This window comes from Onychostoma macrolepis, chromosome 17, assembly GCF_012432095.1.
Source record: "Onychostoma macrolepis isolate SWU-2019 chromosome 17, ASM1243209v1, whole genome shotgun sequence".
In the NCBI taxonomy this organism is placed as follows: domain Eukaryota; kingdom Metazoa; phylum Chordata; class Actinopteri; order Cypriniformes; family Cyprinidae; genus Onychostoma; species Onychostoma macrolepis.
In genome coordinates, this window is record NC_081171.1 from 1,390,435 (window position 1) to 1,412,489 (window position 22,055).

At 35.4% G+C, this 22,055-nt stretch overlaps 3 protein-coding genes across 5 annotated transcripts in view; all 3 read left to right on the forward strand.

Moving 5' to 3' along the window:
* The window catches only part of LOC131523579 (adhesion G-protein coupled receptor G2-like), a 42,371-nt gene extending 28,562 nt beyond the window's left edge, over nt 1–13,809 (forward strand). The window contains exon 11 of the mRNA XM_058750063.1: nt 13,032–13,809. Coding sequence (XP_058606046.1) covers nt 13,032–13,132 — 101 coding nt within the window. The 3' untranslated portion in view covers nt 13,133–13,809. The remainder of the gene's footprint in view (nt 1–13,031) is intronic.
* LOC131523578 (mucin-2-like) lies at nt 31–7,209 on the forward strand. Its single transcript, XM_058750062.1, has 2 exons — nt 31–6,992; nt 7,069–7,209. Exon 1 carries the CDS (start codon nt 614–616, stop codon nt 3,506–3,508), a length of 2,895 nt encoding a protein of 964 aa, XP_058606045.1. The 5' UTR covers nt 31–613; the 3' UTR covers nt 3,509–6,992; nt 7,069–7,209.
* Nucleotides 13,810–17,010: 3,201 nt separating the features above from the next.
* The window catches only part of LOC131522649 (adhesion G-protein coupled receptor G5-like), a 45,417-nt gene continuing 40,372 nt past the window's right edge, over nt 17,011–22,055 (forward strand). For all 3 annotated transcript variants that reach the window (XM_058748264.1, XM_058748263.1, XM_058748265.1), the window contains exons 1-10: nt 17,011–17,185; nt 17,596–17,682; nt 17,792–17,857; nt 17,972–18,106; nt 18,205–18,246; nt 18,523–18,606; nt 19,536–19,598; nt 21,477–21,582; nt 21,656–21,815; nt 21,888–22,028. In XM_058748264.1, coding sequence (XP_058604247.1) covers nt 17,059–17,185; nt 17,596–17,682; nt 17,792–17,857; nt 17,972–18,106; nt 18,205–18,246; nt 18,523–18,606; nt 19,536–19,598; nt 21,477–21,582; nt 21,656–21,815; nt 21,888–22,028 — 1,011 coding nt within the window. In that variant the 5' untranslated portion in view covers nt 17,011–17,058. The remainder of the gene's footprint in view (nt 17,186–17,595; nt 17,683–17,791; nt 17,858–17,971; nt 18,107–18,204; nt 18,247–18,522; nt 18,607–19,535; nt 19,599–21,476; nt 21,583–21,655; nt 21,816–21,887; nt 22,029–22,055) is intronic.

Consider the following 22,055-nt stretch of genomic DNA (forward strand, 5'->3'; position numbering starts at 1 on the left):
TCACATCACATACATCAACTCCGAGCCAACTACAAGTTTCACATCACATACGACAGCTCCCAATCAAAATACCAGTTTCACATCACATTTGACAACTCACAATCCAACTACTAATTTCACATCACATACAAGTCCCGAGCCAACTACTAGCTTCACATCATATGCAACAACTGACAATCCAACTACCAGTTTCACATCACATTCAATTCCCAAGCCAATTACTAGTTTCCCATCACATACAACAGACAATCCAACAAGTTTTAAGTCAACACATACAACAAATAACAATTCAACTACCACTTTCACATCACATTCAACAACAAATCATAAACCAACTACTAGTTTCACATCACTTGCGTCAACTCTGGAGCCAGCTACCAGTTTCCTATCACATACAACAACTAACAATCCAACTACAAGTTTCACATCACATACGACAACTCCCGAGCCAACTACTAGCTTCACATCATATGCAACAACTGACAATCCAACTACCACTTTCACATCATATACGACAACTCCTGAACAAACCACAAGTTTTACATCACACACAACAAATCACAATCCAAATTCAAATTTCCCATCACACACAACAACTCACAATCCAACTACAATGACAACTCCCAAGCCAACTACTATTTTCACAACAAGTATCAAAACTGACAATCAAACTACCAGTTTCACATCACATACATCAACTCCCGAGCCAACTACAAGTTTCACATCACATACGACAGCTCCCAATCAAAATACCAGTTTCACATCACATTTGACAACTCACAATCCAACTACTAATTTCACATCACATACAAGTCCCGAGCCAACTACTAGTTTACCATCACATACAACTCATAATCCAACAACAAGTTTTAGGTCACATATGACAACTCCCAAGCCAACTACTAGTTTCCCATCACATACAACACACAATCCAACAAGTTTTAAGTCAACACATACAACAAATAACAATTCAACTACCAGTTTCACTTCACATTCAACAACAAATCATAAACCAACTACTAGTTTCACATCACTTGCGTCAACTCTGGAGCCAGCTACCAGTTTCCCATCACATACAACAACTAACAATCCAACTACAAGTTTCACATCACATACGACAACTCCCGAGCCAACTACTAGCTTCACATCATATGCAGCAACTCCAGAGACAACTACAAGTTTCACATCACATACGACAACTCCCGAGCCAACTAGTAGTTTCACATCACATACAACAACTGACAATCCAACTACCACTTTCACATCATATACGACAACTCCTGAACAAACCACAAGTTTTACATCACACACAACAAATCACAATCCAAATTCAAATTTCCCATCACACACAACAACTCACAATCCAACTACAATGACAACTCCCAAGCCAACTACTATTTTCACAACAAGTACGACAACTGACAATCAAACTACCAGGTTCACATCACATACAACAACTTCCAAACCAACTACAAGTTTGACATCACATACGATAACTCCCAAGCCAACTATGAATTTCACATCACATACGACAACTCCTGAGCCAACTACTACTTTCACGTCACATACAATAGATCACAATTCAGCTACCAGTTTCCCATCACATACAACAACTCCCAAGGCAAATACTAGTTTCACATCACATACAACAATTGTCAATCCTACTACCACTTTCTCATCACATTCAACAACTCTTGAGCAAACTACAAGTTTCAAGTCACATACGACATCTTCCGAGCCAACTACGCGTTTAACATCACAAGCGACAACTCATAACCCAACTACAAGTTTCACATCACATACATCAATTCCCGAGCCAACTACAAGTTTCACATCACATACGACAGCTCCCAATCAAAATACCAGTTTCACATCACATTTGACAACTCACAATCCAACTACTAATTTCACATCACATGCGAAAACTCACAATCCAACTACTAATTTCACATCACATGCGACAACTCACAATCCAACTACTGATTTCACATCACATACAAGTCCTGAGCCAACTACTAGTTTCACATCACATACGACAACTCTCGAGCAAACCACAATTTTAAAATCACATACGACAACTCCTGAGCCAACTACAAGTTTCACATCACATACAACAATTCCTGAGCCAACTACTACTTTCACGTCACATACGACAACTGACAATCCAACTACCAGTTTCACATCACATACAATTCCCAAGCCAACTACTAGTTTCCCATCACATACAACACACAATCCAACAAGTTTTAAGTCAACACATACAACAAATAACAATTCAACTACCAGTTTCACATCACATTCAACAACAAATCATAAACCAACTACTAGTTTCACATCACTTGCGTCAACTCTGGAGCCAGCTACCAGTTTCCCATCACATACAACAACTAACAATCCAACTACAAGTTTCACATCACATACAACAACTCCCGAGCCAACTACTAGCTTCACATCATATGCAGCAACTCCAGAGACAACTACAAGTTTCACATCACATACGACAACTCCCGAGCCAACTAGTAGTTTCACATCACATACAACAACTGACAATCCAACTACCACTTTCACATCATATACGACAACTCCTGAACAAACCACAAGTTTTACATCACACACAACAAATCACAATCCAAATTTCCCATCACACACAACAACTCACAATCCAACTACAATGACAACTCCCAAGCCAACTACTATTTTCACAACAAGTATGAAAACTGACAATCAAACTACCAGTTTCACATCACATACATCAACTCCCGAGCCAACTACAAGTTTCACATCACATTTGACAACTCACAATCCAACTACTAATTTCACATCACATACAAGTCCCGAGCCAACTACTAGTTTCCCATCACATACAACTCATAATCCAACAACAAGTTTTAAGTCACATATGACAACTCCCAAGCCAACTACTATTTTCACAAGTACGACAACTGACAATCAAACTACCAGTTTCAAATCACATACGACAACTTCCAAACCAACTACAAGTTTGACATCACATACGATAACTCCCAAGCCAACTATGAATTTCACATCACATACGACAACTCCTGAGCCAACTACTACTTTCACGTCACATACAATAGATCACAATTCAGCTACCAGTTTCCCATCACATACAACAACTCCCAAGGCAAATACTAGTTTCACATCACATACAACAACTGACAATCCTACTACTACTTTCTCATCACATTCAACAACTCTTGAGCAAACTACAAGTTTCAAGTCACATACGACATCTTTCAAGCCAACTACGCGTTTCACATCACATACATCAACTCCCGAGCCAGCTACAAGTTTCACATCACATACGACAGCTCCCAAACAAAATACCAGTTTCACATCACATTTGACAACTCACAATCCAACTACTAATTTCACATCACATGCGACAACTCACAATCCAACTACTGATTTCACATCACATACAAGTCCCGAGCCAACTACTAGTTTCACATCACATCGACAACTCCCGAGCCAACTACAAGTTTAACATCACATATGACAACTCCTGAGCCAACTACAAGTTTCACATCACATACAAAAATTCCTGAGCCAACTACTACTTTCACGTCACATACGACAACTGACAATCCAACTACCAGTTTCACATCACATACAAGTCCCAAGCCAACTACTAGTTTCCCATCACATACAACACATAATCCAACAAGTTTTAAGTCAACACATAAAACAAATAACATTTCAACTACCAGTTTCACATCACATACAACAAATCATAAACCAACTACTAGTTTCACATCACTTGCGTCAACTCTGGAGCCAGCTAACAGTTTCCCATCACATACAACAACTAACAATCCAACTACAAGTTTCACATCACATACAACAACTCCCGAGCCAACTAGTAGTTTCACATCACATGCAACAACTGACAATCCAACTACCACTTTCACATCATATACAACAACTCCTGAACAAACCACAAGTTTTACATCACACACAACAAATCCCAATCTAAATTCAAATTTCCCATCACACACAACAACTCACAATCCAACTACAATGACAACTCCCAAGCCAACTACTATTTTCACAACAAGTACGACAACTGACAATCAAACTACCAGTTTCACATCACATACGACAACTTCCAAACCAACTACAAGTTTTACATCACATACGATAACTCCCAAGCCAACTATGAATTTCACATCACATACGACAACTCCTGAGCCAACTACTACTTTCACGTCACATACAATAGCTCACAATTCAGCTACCAGTTTCCCATCACATACAACAACTCCTAAGGCAAATACTAGTTTCACATCACATACAACATCTTCCGAGCCAACTACGCGTTTCACATCACATACATCAACTCCCGAGCCAACTACAAGTTTCACATCACATACGACAGCTCCCAATCCAAATACCAGTTTCACATCACATTTGACAACTCACAATCCAACTACTAATTTCACATCACATGCGACAACTCACAATCCAACTACTAATTTCACATCACATATAAGTCCCGAGCCAACTAGTAGTTTCCCATCACATACAACACATAATCCAACAACAAGTTTTAAGTCACATATGACAACTCCCAAGCCAACTACTATTTTCACAACAAGTTCGACAACTGACAATCAAACTACCAGTTTCACATCACATATGACAACTTCCAAACCAACTACAAGTTTGACATCACATACGATAACTCCCAAGCCAACTACGAGTTTCACATCACATACGACAACTCTCAAGCAAACCACAATTTTAAAATCACATACGACAACTCCTGAGCCAACTACAAGTTTCACATCACATACAACAACTCCTGAGCCAACTACTACTTTCACGTCACATACGACAACTGACAATCCAACTACCAGATTCACATCACATACAACAACTCCAGAGCCAACTAGAAGTTTCACATCACATACAATAGCTCACAATTCAGCTACCAGTTTCACATCACATACAACAAATCACAATTCAACAACAAGTTTTACATCATATATGACAACTCCTGAGCCAATTACCCCTTTTACATCCCACACGACAACTCCAGAGCCAACTACAAGTTTAACATCACATACATCAACTCCTGAGCCATCTACAAGCTTCACATCACATACGACAATTCACAATCAAACTACAAGTTTCACATCACATTTGATAACTCCTGAGCCAACAACAAGTTTAACATTACATACGACAACTCCCAGGCCCACTAAAAGTTTCCCATCACATACAAAATCCCATAATCCAACTACAAGTTTCGCATCACATACGACAACTCCCAAGCCAACTACTAGTTTCACATCACATGCGATAACTGACAATCCAGCTATCAGGTTCACATCACATACAACATCTCCCAATCAAACTTCCAGTTTCATAGCACAATTGGTAACTTCAGAGCCAACTACAAGTTTAACATCTCATATGACAACTCCAGAGACAACTACAAGTTTGACATTAGGTACGTCAACTCCTGAGCCATCTACCACTTTCACATCACATATGTCAACCACTGAGCCAATTACCAATTTCCGAACACATACAACAACTCACAATCCAACTACAAGTTTCACATCACATATGACAACTCACAATCAAAATACAAGTTTCACATCACATTTGATAACACTCGAGCCAACAAAAAGTTTGACATCACACACAACTCACAATACAACTACTAATTTCATATCACATACAACAACTCAACTCAACCCAACTACAAGTTTAACATCACATATGTCAACTCCTGAGCCCTCTACCACTTTCACACCACATACGTCAACTTCTGAGCCAACTAGAAGTTTCACATCACATACAACAACTCACTATCAAACTACAAGTTTCACATCACAACTGATATCTCCCAAGCAAACTACAAGTTTAACAGCACATATGACAACTCCAGATACAACTACAAGTTTCACATCACATACGTCAACTTCTGAGCCATCTACCTCTGTCACATTACATTCGTCAACTTCTGAGCCAACTACCAATTTCCCATCACATACAACAACTCCCGAGGCCACTAGTAATTTAGCTTCACATACAACAACTGACAATCCAACTACAAGTTTCACATCGCATTTGATAACACCCAAGCCAACTACAAGTTTCACATCACATACAACAAATCACAATCCAAATACAAGCTTAACATCACATATGACAACTCCAGAGACAACTACAAGCTTTACATTAGATACATCAACTCCTGAGCCATCCACCACTTTCACATCACATACTTCAACATCTGAGCTAAGTACCAATTTCCCATCACATACTTCAACATCTGAGCTAAGTACCAATTTCCCATCACATACAACAAATCACAATTCAACTACAAGTTTCAAGTCACACACGACAACTTCCGAGGCAACTACACGTTTCACATCACAGACATCAAGTCTCGAGCCAACTACAAGTTTCACATCACATATGACAACTCATACCAGAATTACAAGTTTAACATCATATACGACAACTCCTGAGAAAACTACAAGTTTCACATCACATACAACAAATCACAATCCAAATACACATTTCACATCACATACAACAATTCCCGAGCCAACTACCAGTTTCACGTCACATATGACAACTTCTAAGCCAACTAGAAGTTTTACATCACATACAGCTCCTGAGCCAACTACCAGTCTCACATCACAAATGATAAGTCCAGAGCCAACTGCGAGTTTTACATCGCATACGACAGCTCACAATTTATCTGCTAGTTTCACATCATATACAAGGACAACTGAGCCAACTACAAGTCTTACATCTCACACGACAACTCACAATCCAAGTGTAAGTTTCACATCACAAACAACAACAGCTGAGCCAACAAGTTTCACTTCACATACCACAACTCCCAAGGCAACTATAAGTTTTATATCACATAAGACAACTCACAATCCAACTACCAGTTTGATGTCAGATATGACAACTCATGGATATACTGATCCCTCAAAGGCATCGTAAGTGTGCAGTTACTAGTGGATATAAAGTCTAAAATCCATTACAGAATATCATGTGATTCAATCCATTTTACAGAAAAGCCTTGGACAATCTGGAATCTAAGATGGAAGAGATGGAAAAAAGCAATAAAAGCAATGCAGCGATTGTCATAGAGGATGCTATTGGTCTTCTTCATGTACAAGCCAAGAACACAGAAACCAAAGACATCAACATATGCTACTCTTCAAATCATGCCATGGTAAACTTGATAAAACCTGATAAACCTGAGATGCATTAAAACAGGGTATGATTCCTCAGTTATCATGGCAATTATTATTTTCACAGGTTGTTGAGAGTCAAAGTGTCCAAAATACAAACTGTTCCTGGTCTATAAAGATTTCTAAGGAGGCTTTTGATAAATCACGTCTTGAAAACAATGGAAGTGGGTTTGTTGGAGTTCTACGGTTCAGAAACATAGGAAACAAGGTACAGTATGATTCTATGTAGGGCTGAGCAATATGGCCAACAATATTTTTTTTTCATATGAGTCGATATTAATCATTATCCCAATAAATGTCAAAATATGCACGAGTAAACATAAGTAGAATTAACATAAGTAAAACCTTTTCAGCCTTTTTTCTTTAACAACCCTTATGAAAAAATAGTGTAGTTAAGCACGATTTATTCGTATGTACTTTAGTGTAACTAAATGTATTTGTGGCACATTATAAATTGGCATACTTAAAGTCTGTTAAATTGGAACAACTAAATTTGTTCTAAATGTATTTTAGTTGTGAAAATGCAGTGCTGAAATTCAACTAAAGTTGTATTAAATATACTTGTTTGTACTGAAGTGGAACTATTCCAAGTATACTTAAGTACACTTTAAATATCCACTCTTGTATTTAAATTTTGAAATGCAGAATTCAAGAATAAAATTAAAATGTATTTTGGTGACATTACAATTGCAATTCAATTACACTGTAAGAGTGTTGAACATACATTAATATTATACTAATAACAAACTGAGGTCATACTATCCTATTACTTTTAGTGACTTCAAAACACATAGCAATGGCATTCCAAGTAAACTTGAAGCGTGGTAATGACACCATTAGTGTCTGCTTCTAATGCAATAAATTAATCTTTATAAATAACAACACAGTTTAAGAGTTCAACTTTTACTAACACCCCCACCATACCACCTAACTCACTCTTCTAGAGAATATCAGTGGCACAGTGGGCACAGGCATTTGAACATCGAATGTAGGAAACACTACGGACTGAAATCGAACCCAGGTCACTGCCACGCAAGGGCACTTGCTTTACCAGTTGTGCCACCACACAGACATGCACAGTGCGAAACTTTGAAAGAAAGAACTTTGAGTTCTTTCTATACTGTTACAAGTTCTATTATAAAGCAAAACATTTTTTCCATCAATGACAGCACAAATTATGGATTTAAAGACTGAGAATCGCCAAGAAAAAAGTCAAACATTGGCACAGTAAATGGTGCGTGAAAATAAATGTGAAACAGCCTATATAGAACATGAATGTGAATTAAACTAGAAGCTGTCACAACAGTCAGCGGACACAACATTAAATATCACCTGCAGAATGTTTTACCTGGCATGATCTGTCATTAACGCTGCAGGAAACAATTGGATAAGCCGGCATAACATTCATTTTATTCTTGTGCACACACTAACACAGAAAGTTCCCTACGTTGGTGGAAGAATGTGATCTCGCAGAATTGCTTTTGTTTCAGTGCATGCAGATGGAATAAAACCATCCATACCATTTCTTTGCCCATTGTCCCTGCACGCTTCAACTCTCAATGCACTGCACAACTGTTCCTAATGTAAATCGCAATGAAATGTTTTGGCAGTTTGATGGTCTCACATTATGCTGTGGATTTACAGTATATTTGATGCATTAATTGAAATTATTTTAATACATTTTGTTACATTTCATGCAGTTAACTTCTCTGAATTTATTTGACATTTTAACTTTTTTGTGTAATTTTGAGGGCTGTTCAGGATAATATTAATAATTCATTTAATAAATCACAATATTTTGACACCCCAAAGGGCTGCAGTCCACATTACTCCAGTCTTCAGTTTCACATGATCCTCCAGAAATCATTCTAATATGCTGATTTATAATCAATGTTGGAAACAGTTGTGCTGCTTCATATTTTTTGGGACCTCTGATACTTTCCTCAGGATTATTTCATGAATAAAAAGTTAAAAAGAACAGTGTTAATTCAAAATAGAAATTTTGTGTTACAAAATACACTACCATTATAAAGTATGGGGTCAGTAAATGTTTCTTACTTTTTTTTAAGTAACTAGTTTTTTTTAAAGTAAATTAACTAGTAATTTTTAAGAAATTAATACTTTTATTCAGAAATGATGTGTTAAATGGATAAAAAGTGATAGTAAAGACTTCAAAGAATCAAAGAAAAAAGTATCTCAGGTTCCAAAAATATTAAGTATATTAGAATGATTTCTGAAGGATCATGTGACACTAAAGACTGGAGTAAAGGCTGATGAAAATTCAGCGCTGTATTACAGAAATAAATTATATTTTAAAGTATATTAAAATATGAATCCAATATTAGAAATTGCAATAATATTTCACAATATTACTGTTTTTTCCCCTGTATTTTTGATCAAATTAATACAGCCTTTAATAGCAAAAGAGATTAAAAAACATTAAGAATCTTATTGATCCCAAACTTTTGAATGGCAGTGTATATTCGTATTTCTGCCACAATACTATGGTGCAGTTCGCATTACTATAATAAATCCACGTAAAAGCATTCTAAGTGGCCATTCACACAAAACACATTTTTCCATTCCAATGCACTACTTTTCCATTGTTTTTTATGGAAATGCACCAGACAAACATGTATGACTGTTGGACTCATGTCTTGTGTCTTTTGCAGTGTATCGCATATTGAGTGTCATGCTAAGACACCATGTTGAGTTAAAGTAATTTCAACTTTTACACGCAGCTCCTCTCTCCAAGTTATAGTTCCAAAACAGTGGACCAATCAGAAGACCCCAGAGTGGCTGTTCTAATTCTTAAAAAAAAGAGCCTTAAGAGAAATATCTCTCAGTGAATATATGCATCACGTCTCAAAAGTGCATCTCATGATCCTTGTGTTCTGTGCTGCATTTTTTTTAAACCATTCCTGAGTGCTGCGTCTAGTGTTTTTAGCATTCTGTGTGAATGCCCCCAAAATGGGAATGTTCATGGCACAGTGTTTCTCGTGTTTTGTTTCGCTTCTAGTGCATACACATTACACTGAACACTTATCATACGTGTTGTTGATTTAAGCCAGGGCAAAATACATTGTGGTAATTAGTGTTATTGTTTTATCGCCCAACCTTGCTTCTATGAATTTTAACTTTTAAGTCTTGTATGGAAAGACTCTTGAAAGTTTCTACTTTTGGACAAACGTTTCTGATCAATTAGATTCACACTTACTTATATTTGATTTATGATTGCTCTCTCCTGATTTAGAATGAAACCAATATTCACACTGTTTTGAACAATGAAGTTTATGGAGTAACTATGAGGGCAAAAATCTCCAACCTTACTGACAACATTGACATGTCCTTTACACATAACAATAAGGTAACAAAGGTTTTGTTTCAGAACTTATTTTGTTATAATCACCAGAAAATGTGAAAGCAAAATGAAAATAAACGTGTTCTTTCAGAAAGGTAATGTGTCCTGCGTTTCTTGGGATGGCAAAGGTAAATACATTTATGACTGTACTGATTTCAATCAACAAACCCAGTTCATTGATCAAAAAAAATAAAAAAATAAATAAAAAGAAAACAATTTCATTCGTTACTCTCTTTTCTTTGAAGGAGAACTTAATTGGGCAACGTTCGGCTGTGAGACAAAAATCAACAACAACACCATAAAGTGCTCCTGCTCACATCTGACGTTCTTTGCAGTGCTGATGGTGAGAAGCTTCTCAGAGAAGAAGAACTTACGCTTTCATAATTCATGTTTCAATTAAAGATTCCATTAAATCAATATCAGTGTTTTAGTCCCTGCTACATGCTAGTAAACTCGTAAAAGATGAAAAATCATAAGCATTTAAAATTTGCTAACAAGATCTGATTCTTGCTAACAAACAAGAAATGGTTTTAAAAATCCTTCAGCTGATCTGCTTTGTTCTGTTTTCTCTGATCTTTCAGTCTCTGCCAGATGCAAACGTCACAGCACCGCATCTGGAATCGTTGACCTTAATTTCTTCTATCGGCTGCGGCATCTCCATGTTTTTTATGGCCATTGCTTTATTCATGCATTTCCTGCTACGGTACAGTATCTTAAAGTATATCATATAGTTAGTGCTGTTTAGTAATCAATAATCACTAATACTAAACAAAGAAACAATTTAACTTGCAAGTAATTTGTAAGTTAACTTGCATTTGTAAATTTCACATATAATTACAAAGAAACAATAAGTAAAACATTGAATTAGACTTGAATTTCAAAGCTCTAAAGTATTAAAGTTCAGGTTACAAGAACAGTTGTTTTATGTTTTAATAGGAAAGCCAAATCAAATCAGGCCACGAAGATCTTGATGAACATGTTTGTGGCTTTGTTTCTACTGAATGTCTCGTTTTTGTCAAACGAGAGCATCGCTAACACAGAAGACAACGCTGCGTGCGTCTTCATAGCGCTGCTCCTGCATTACTCCATGCTGGCCTCATTCACCTGGTTCTTCATTCAAGCTCTTCATATGTACTTATGGCTCCTCAGACATAACCTCACCATCACAAACTACACGAGGAAGATCACCGTGTTGGGCTGGGGTGAGTTAGAGCAAGAAAACACCTATTATAGTGTTGCCTTTTTGAAATAAATCTGTTTACTGCCAGCTAGTCAAAACTTTACAATAAGGTTCATGCTTTAACTAACAATGAGCAATAAATTTGTTACAGTATTTACTAATCTTTGTTAATGATAATTAATAATAAAAAAAAATAAAAAAAATACAACTGTTTGTTGTTAGTTCATCGTAGCTCAAGTCCATTTAATATAGGTGTGCATTAGACAATTTTAATGCACTTTAATGCTTTTAATGCAATAACTGGGTATGTTGACTGTATGTGTTTACAAATGATTATTAAATTGACACTATAACTTTACTTTGGGCATTAAGAAACAAATTGTGTATCTGAGAGAAACAAAACAAAACAAAACAAAACAAACAAAAAAAACAGTTGTATTTACAGTATAACTATAGCTTTTGTAGTCTTGTGTTTTTAGCGTGTCCGGCTCCAATAGTTGTAGTTATCGCCTCTATAGGAGGATATGAAGCAGTGATCCTAAACACTACATCTGGAAAAATCACACGAATGTAAGTTGTTCTGATGTCACAAATTCATAAAGTTATGAACATCCACTGAACGTCTTCTAAGTAATATTTCATTCTCTTTAATTACAGGTGCTGGATTACAAATCCTTACATTCACTACACAGTGAACATCGGCTACTATGCTTTAGTGTTCATCTTCACGACAGGAATCTTCATCATGATCGTCACTAAGGTCGTTCAGGCCAGAAACATGAAAGCAGTTGACGGCAAGAGAAAGACGTTCAGAAAGCAGCTGATGATGGTGTTGAGTTTGTTCGTGCTCTTGGTCTGACGTGGTCTGTGGCGTTCTTCAGTTATGGACCGATGCTCATTCCCTCATATTACATATTCACTGTGTTGAACTCGTTTCAGGGTGAGAAACAATCACATGCATCAGAACAATTGATAGAATGCTTTTATTCTTCCTATATATATTTTAGCTAATTATTAGATTTAATTAATTCAGTTTTTATATTATTTTATTATTTAAATAATTTTTAATTATTATTAGTGTTTTTTTTTATTTCATTATTCTATTTAACTATTTATTGATCATTTCACCATTTGATTATATTTGTTCACAGTTTTCAGTTTACAAATTATGCAAATTACTTTAATTATATCTGAAATGTATTTGAATTAGTTGAAATAAGTTTTTCTGATCTTTTTTCAGGGTTTTTCCTCTTCCTGTATTACTACCACATTCACAATGACGTCGCGGGTCATTTCTCAGATGATCCAGAAAACACCGACTCCACCACAACCACTGCTTAATCCAGCATTACTGCTGTGGAAAATATTTATAGTATAACTAGCATAATTAAGACAGAAAGCTTTTTTTGTCTAGACTTTCATAGTCATTTTCGGATTGCTTAAACTGATCTGTACAGTCATTGTTTAAGGGGAAACTTTGTATTTTTACCAAAATCAAGTTCAAAAACAACACAAAGACAAAAGTTACTTATGAACAAGAAAGGAATGTTTAAAATTATGCATGCACATACAATTATGACTCTAAATAGGGTCACTTTTAGTGAAATAACTAAAATCAAATCATTGAAAAATCATTACTGAAACAAGTCTATAATTGTAGAAGGACTGCATATTATATGACCTGATATAACTGATTTATTGAGCGTTATAATCATCATTCTGTCCACTATATGTGATCATGTACCTGTCAGAGCAACTCAAACAACACTGAACCTCTTTTAATAAACAGATTCACATCTTCAGAATGAAAGTAATGTCCACACACCTTTGAATTCATATATTTTCATGGTCAATTGATATATAATTATATGATGCATATTGGGTATATGAAAACACAAAATACAAAAATGCTGTCAGAATCAACTTATGTTTTTGCATTATTTAATGTTGTTTACATCTATAGATGCTGTTATCTCTGAATGACTGTAATGAAGCTAATAAAATGTAATTGTTCATCATGGTGGACTTTCAGTGGCTCCAAAATTATTTATTCACTTCAGTCAGACTTGTAAATATGTGAGTGTTCTTCTTTAGATGACAAAATAACAAAGCATGTGCCATTAATTGTAAAGAGAGTTACTAGTTCATTGTTTCTATGAAAAATGTTCAAACTTGGCATTTTCTGTATGAAAATCTGATAAATATTGCAAATTAATCTAAATAGCCTCTAATAAAGGTTATGCTGTCATTGGCATTCTGTTGCTACTTTTATGAAATATACATTTTTGACTTGATAAACTTTACTTGAATGTAACCAGATACTGCGATTCTCAGTTAAAGCCCAAATAAACATGATTTACATGTTTTCAAATGAACTGTATGCACAGCTATATGCTGAGGCTCATAATCCAATAGCTTCATATGTGGACAGATCAAACTCTCTCAATTCTTGTACTGTGGAATTTAGCTCAAGAATGTTAGAAAATTATAAAAAAAAAAATTAAAAAAAATAAAAATAAAATATATATATATATCTATATTTCTAAAGCCTGTAGAAAACAAGATATAATGTGTGTCTCTATCAGGCCGCTATCTCTGAGAATTACGTCTCGACAAAAGCAGAATTTGCTGTGGCTGATGATCATCTGTTGTTCAACCTGCCATAAAAGTATGTTGCTTTAAAAAATGCAATTATCAAATTAATATCTAACGTAGAGTGTTATATCATGTCGTACACCATTATCTAATAGTTTAATAATGTTGTGTTTGTGAAGCCTGCTCAGAAAAACTGATAAGTCAATTCAAAACAGGAGAATTATGAAATCAGAATGAATGATCTGGTTAAAGTTGAATAAAACAGTGGTTATTGACAAATTATAATTGTCTGCCATCAGTTCTGAATTCATTAGGTGCGTGTCTTCCTACAATAGAGTGTTAATGTTGAGTTTTTTTAGTTCTTTTTTTAGCATCAGCACCAGAATTCCACAGACAGGTAAGATAAGATTTATCTATGACCAGACATTGTGAAATGGCATCCTGCATTTCTTGGGATGGCAAAGGTACATTCATTTAGGGCTGAGCGATATGGCCCAAAAATGATCACAATACAATTTTTCATATCAGTCGATATTGATAATTATCATGACAAATGTCAAATCTTTGTTTCTTTTGAGCTGAAAGGCAGATTTCTTCTCCTGAGTGAAAGTTGTAGAAACCAGACAATTAAAACTAGACAGGTGAACGTTTCACAAATCTTAATTACTATATCCAAAAGATTGATAATGATAATACAATATTATTATTATCTACATCAAAATATGAGTAAACTTACTTTTCAGTCTTTTTTCCTTAAAATATCTTAATAGAGAAATTAATTTCTTTTTTTTGGCATGTTGTAATAGATGACATTGTTTCAAATCATGAAACAGGTTTGTGTTCCCTGACTTTGAAGGCAAGATGCAGATGTAAATTTATGTTCATTAACAAAAACAGTAACATCTGTGAAAACCTCATATCTATAGGGTATTAAAATTGAAATATTCTGACTGTTTGAATAAGGACTTTTATTAAAATTAACCACTGGTCATCTATAGTATCACACAATTAGCAAAAAGCAGTTTTATGTTTTAATAGAAAAGCCGGTAACACTTTATTTGAAAGTGTCCATAATACAGAGTAATTACCTAATTAAGTACTTAGTTGTAGCCATTGTACTTTCATGAAACAAAATGTACTTACCATGTAACTAAGTTATGAAACTACGGTGCCTGTGAGGTGACATGGTCGGGTTCACTTAGTTGTGTCGTGGCCACGACATCATAACTTATATGATGTCGAGTTATACGCTCTCAGATAAAATGGTAGAAACGCTGTCACTGGGGCAGTACTTTTCAAAAGGTAACAATATATACAATTTAGGCACTAGTATGCAGTAGAATTAGTAGAATACTTCTATTTTTCCTACAGTTTTAATTAAATTATTTGAATTAATGCATTACTGATTAATGCAAGGCTTTCTGTGTCTCAGACTTTCTTAGACTGATTTCTTAAACTGATCTGTACAGGTGTTGTTTAAGGGGAAACTGTGTATTCTCACCAAAATAAAGCTCAAAAACAACACAAAGACAAAAGTCACTTATGAACGACAAAGAACTGTTTAAAATGATGCATACACATAAAATTATGACCCTAAAAAGGGTATATTTTAGTGAATTAACTCAAAACAAATGACAAATATCTGTTGATCATTATTGTAATAGCCTATTATTGTAAAGGATTGAATTGTCCTTTCAAATCTCTGAAATGAACTGATATGACTGTTGTTAGATTTATTGGTCATTAATATCATCTGTGTGATCATGTGCGTGAAAGAGCGACTCAAACAACACCGAACCTTATTTAGAAAACAGACTTATAACTTCAGAATGAATGTGCACATGCCTGTGGATTCAGACATTTGCATGATCATTTCATAAAGCAACTCACTGAAATCCACAAACACGGATGTGAAACATATTTGGTTACTGGAAACACAACAAACAAAACAAAAAACCAGTCAGTACAGAAATACAGAAAATTTCCTGTATGGGAATCTGAATGTTGAATATTGCTAATTGTCTAATTGCCTCTAACATGATTATAAAAAATAAAAAAAAAAGATTATGGTTGTGGGCAATCTAATATAGAGCTTTATAACATGTCATACATTGTTACATGATATCCTTAAATGTTGTCTTTATTTGTGCAGCCATCTCAGAAGATTCAACAGATCAGTGTTTCTGGAACAGAAGTAGCTCAACAGTTCCAGGTAGATGTGAAATATACTGCTAACATGACTGTGTGAATACTGCATATTTATTATCTGTGACTGACAACTGAAACTCACTGAGATCATTTCTGTTTTTCATTCAGTCATTAAATGGACCTGTCCATCAGCTGATGGAAACCATTTTCTGTATGGAAATAGGAATGTAAATATTGCAAATTAATCTAAATATTGTCTAGTAGCTACTAAAGCTATTGTTTTCAATGGCAATTAGTTGCTACTTTATTAAATATAAATATTTGCTACATTTATTTAGTTCTCTGTGGAAAAAAATGGACCTGAATGTAACCAGATACTGAAATTCTCAGTGAAAGCCCAAATAAGCATGATTTGCATGTTTTCAAATGAACTGTATGTTAGTGTCCTGCGGCTTCATATGTGGACACATCAAACTCGCTCAACTCTTGGACTGTGCACTTTAGCTCAGGAATGAAATAAGAAAATGATTAAAGATTTATATTTAAAACCAACATGTGTCTCTATAAGGCTGCTGTCTCTGGGAATTATATCTCGACAAAAGCAGAATTTGCTGTGGCTGATGATCATCTGTTGTGCTTCATGCCAGATAAGTATGTTGCTTTAAAAAATGCATTTATTAATTTAAATGCATAAACTTAAAATAACTTAAATAAAAGTACATACCAATTAATATGTTGTTTGGTGAACATTAGAAAACAAATGAACATATAAACAAAATAATGTGATTTTAAAAAAGATTATGGATGTGGGCATCTACGTTTTGACATCTAATATTGAATAGATATGCACAAATTTATGAATTTGTAACATCAGAACGACTTGATTTTTCCAGACGTTGCGTTTAGGAGCCAGATACAGGAAGTAATATTACTAGAAATATAAAGGAATATTGTCAATATATTATAGATAATATGAAAAAACAAACAAAAAACAAAAAAACAATTTCATATCATGTCATATTGTTACATGATAACCTTAAACATTGTCTTTGTTTGTGCAGCTGGCTCAGAAAATCAGATCCAAATCAAGGTCCAAGTCAATTCGACGGATCACTGTTTCTGGAACCAAAGTATCTCACCATATTCAGGTAGATGTGAAATACACTGCTAACATGACTGTGTAAATACATATTTATTATCTGAAAGCAATTGTGACAACTGACAAACTCATTGAGTTAATTTCTGTTTTTCTTCCAGCTCTATCATATGATAATCTAGAAAATTGTCACATAATGAATGTCACACTAAACATCTCTTCTCAAGGTAAAACCTGTGTATATTTTATTCATAAAGCATTGTTGAGTTCAAAGCTCTTTTTCTATATATATATTTTTTTCTTTTTTTCTCAACAAATGTAAATGTTCTCTGTGGTTTCAGGACAATGCAGATCATACAGTTTCACCATAACAAAACAGGGGGAGGATTATGAAATCAGAATGAATGAGACAATTGAAGGCATAAAACTGTGTTTATTAGTGAATGATGATTGTCTGCCATCAGCCCAGCAAGAAGGTGATGCATGTCATCCTAAATCAGACACAGTGTTAGTGTTATCTCGGTGTATATTCACAAAACAAAGTTTGGTTGAAGTTTGTTTGTCTTTGTTTCAGTTGTTCCAGTGTTCATGAGTTTGGAAGAGCAGATCAGAAGAGGTTCAACAAAACAGACTATTTTAGACTATTGTAATTTATTAACATTCACATTAACATTAACACTCATGCATTTGGCAGACGCCTTTATCCAAAGCGACTTACACCGCTAATCTAATCATTAATGTATTTTACCAAAAAACTGCATAGCAAAAATTGGTTCTTCATTTGGAAAAAGCAAATCAAGTTAAAAAAAAACTTTCAGAATGTTGCTTACTAAAAAATTAAAATGAATGATTACGCAAGGGTTGTAATAATTCCATCTTTTCCCTTCTGAAGGATCTTCATCACATGAGAATGATAATATCTTTAATTGCCCTCTGGTTGGCAGCAGCATCAGTGCCATAAATTATATGGAAGAAAGTAAGATTTTGTTCTTTTTCATAGTGTTTTCTATTTCTGTTTATATAATCAAATATTTAACAGGTGTCCTCTGTGACAATGAGCCAGTACTTTCTTTTTAACTTAATTTTTTATGTGATTAACCTATAGTTATAATATATCATATTACAAAAGAAGTGAACAGAAGTTTGGAGCCAAATGTTTTGGACATTCAGATATACATTATCTTCACCTGCGGTATAGAGTGTGTTGCTCATTCACAAGCTTCACGCTCAGTAAAGAGCTGCTTCATCGCTGATTCGATTTTTTAAAACAATGTTTTATTTATATAAAGTTTATACACATTTTCAAGAAGTTTTCATACAAAAGTTGTTTCATATAATGGATTGTAGATAAATATCGCTTCATCCGGCAATACTTTTGTTTTCTGTCTTGTAAAATGTCCCTTCATGTATTAGAAATTAGATTCAGTGTATGAGTGAACTGTCTGAATGAATTGAACTGAATCGTAAACATTTCTGGACCTTTTAGCAAACCCATTTGACCAATTAGATCACTAGTGATTCGTTCAGCTGTTAGATACACACATGACACACATGACTGATGAAATATTATCAGATTGGTATATGGTATTTGAGGAATTTATCAGCAGTATTTTACTGGGGCTCAGTGGTATTTCACTGTAAAAAAGGTTTAGCGGCACCCCTGCTCAAACAAACAGATCAATATTCTGAAAAACTACAAATCCGTGGTGCCAGTCAGGTATTGTAAAAACACTTTTATCACATAATCAGTTTTAACTGTTTGTTTTACCTTCATTACCTTCCATGTTGTTCTGTTGTAAGTATGCAAGTATTCAGTGCAAATCTGCAGAAGCCTTTATTTATTTTTCAAATCAAACAGTGTATTAGATAATTATATTGAATTAGCTTTGTGTATGTTCTCTTGAGGTTGTTTCGCTACTGTTGTTCCTGAAGAGAAATGTACAAACGCTGATGATGATATATGCAATGGTACGTCTGAATCTTTATAAACTACTCTTATCAGTAGTTTCAAAATCTAGCTGACAGCATAGGCCATAGTTATTAGTCCATTTTTGTGACATTAATAAATATATGAACAGTGATGAACATGCATAAACATTATAATGCTGAAACTATGTTTCGAAATTCATAAATATGCAACACATGATATATATATATATACAGTGAGGAAAATAAGTATTTGAACACCCTGCTATTTTGCAAGTTCTCCCACTTAGAAATCATGGAGGGGTCTGAAATTGTCATCGTAGGTGCATGTCCACTGTGAGAGACATAATCTAAAAAAAAAATCCAGAAATCACAATGTATGATTTTTTAACTATTTATTTGTATGATACAGCTGCAAATAAGTATTTGAACACCTGAGAAAATCAATGTTAATATTTGGTACAGTAGCCTTTGTTTGCAATTACAGAGGTCAAACGTTTCCTGTAGTTTTTCACCAGGTTTGCACACACTGCAGGAGGGATTTTGGCCCACTCCTCCACACAGATCTTCTCTAGATCAGTCAGGTTTCTGGCCTGTCGCTGAGAAACACGGAGTTTGAGCTCCCTCCAAAGATTCTCTATTGGGTTTAGGTCTGGAGACTGGCTAGGCCACGCCAGAACCTTGATATGCTTCTTACAGAGCCACTCCTTGGTTATCCTGGCTGTGTGCTTCGGTCATTGTCATGTTGGAAGACCCAGCCTCGACCCATCTTCAATGCTCTAACTGAGGGAAGGAGGTTGTTCCCAAAATCTCGCAATACATGGCCCCGGTCATCCTCTCCTTAATACAGTGCAGTCGCCCTGTCCCATGTGCAGAAAAACACCCCAAAGCATGATGCTACCACCCCATGCTCCACAGTAGGGATGGTGTTCTTGGGATGGTACTCATCATTCTTCTTCCTCCAAACACGTTTAGTGGAATTATGACCAAAAGTTATATTTTGGTCTCATCTGACCACATGACTTTCTCCCATGACTCCTCTGGATCATCCAAATGGTCATTAGCAAATTTAAGTCGGGCCTGGACATGTGCTGGTTTAAGCAGGGGAACCTTCCGTGCCATGCATGATTTCAAACCATGACGTCTTAGTGTATTACCAACAGTAACCTTGGAAACGGTGGTCCCAGCTCTTTTCAGGTCATTGACCAGCTCCTCCCGTGTAGTTCTGGGCTGATTTCTTACCTTTCTTAGGATCATTGAGACCCCACGAGGTGAGATCTTGCATGGAGCCCCAGTCCGAGGAGATTGACAGTCATGTTTAGCTTCTTCCATTTTCTAATGATTGCTCCAACAGTGGACCTTTTTCACCAAGCTGCTTGGCAATTTCCCGTAGCCCTTTCCAGCCTTGTGGAGGTGTACAATTTTGTCTCTAGTGTCTTTGGACAGCTCTTTGGTCTTGGCCATGTTAGTAGTTGGATTCTTACTGATTGTATGGGGTGGACAGGTGTCTTTATGCAGCTAACGACCTCAAACAGGTGCATCTAATTTAGGATAATAAATGGAGTGGAGGTGGACATTTTAAAGGCAGACTAACAGGTCTTTGAGGGTCAGAATTCTAGCTGATAGACAGGTGTTCAAATACTTATTTGCAGCTGTATCATACAAATAAATAGTTAAAAAATCATACATTGTGATTTCTGGATTTTTTTTTTTAGATTATGTCTCTTACAGTGGACATGCACCTACGATGACAATTTCAGACCCCTCCATGATTTCTAAGTGGGAGAACTTGCAAAATAGCAGGGTGTTCAAATACTTATTTTCCTCACTGTATATAAGACCACTTTAATCATTTGAGATGAACTCTATTATTGCACAATTAAATGAAATCCATCCCTTATTTATTTCTATGTGTTGAAGAGGAAGAAGTAAGCAAATTCATTCTGCGTTTAAAGAACAGTGAATGGATGTGTGTGACCTGTGATAACAGTGATCTGGGTGAAGGTGTTGAAGCCGCAGAAGCATCGTAAGTGTGCAGTTACCAGTGACTTTCCAGTAACTCTATTACAGAATACCAAGTGATTAAATTCATTTTACAGAGACTACTTGGACAAAATGGAGTCTAACATGGAAGAGATGGAAAAAAAACATACAAGCATTCAGAATGTCAAAGGGGAGGCTATCGGTCTTCTCCAAATACATGCCGAGAACACAACAACCGAAGACACGTGCTACTCATCAAATCAGAACAAGATAAACGTAAGGCCTGAGAAGCATTGCATCATGTCCTTCTGGATTCTTCATTAAACAATGTAAATTTTCTTTTCACAGGTTGTTGACTGTCAAAGTATCCCAAATACAAACTTTTCATGGGCTGTAAAGATTCCCAAGGAAGCAGTGAATAAATCACGACAGGAAAACAGTGGACATGCGTTTGTTGCAGTTCTACAGTTCAAAAATATGAGAGACAAGGTACTCACAATAAAAGTGTAAACATAC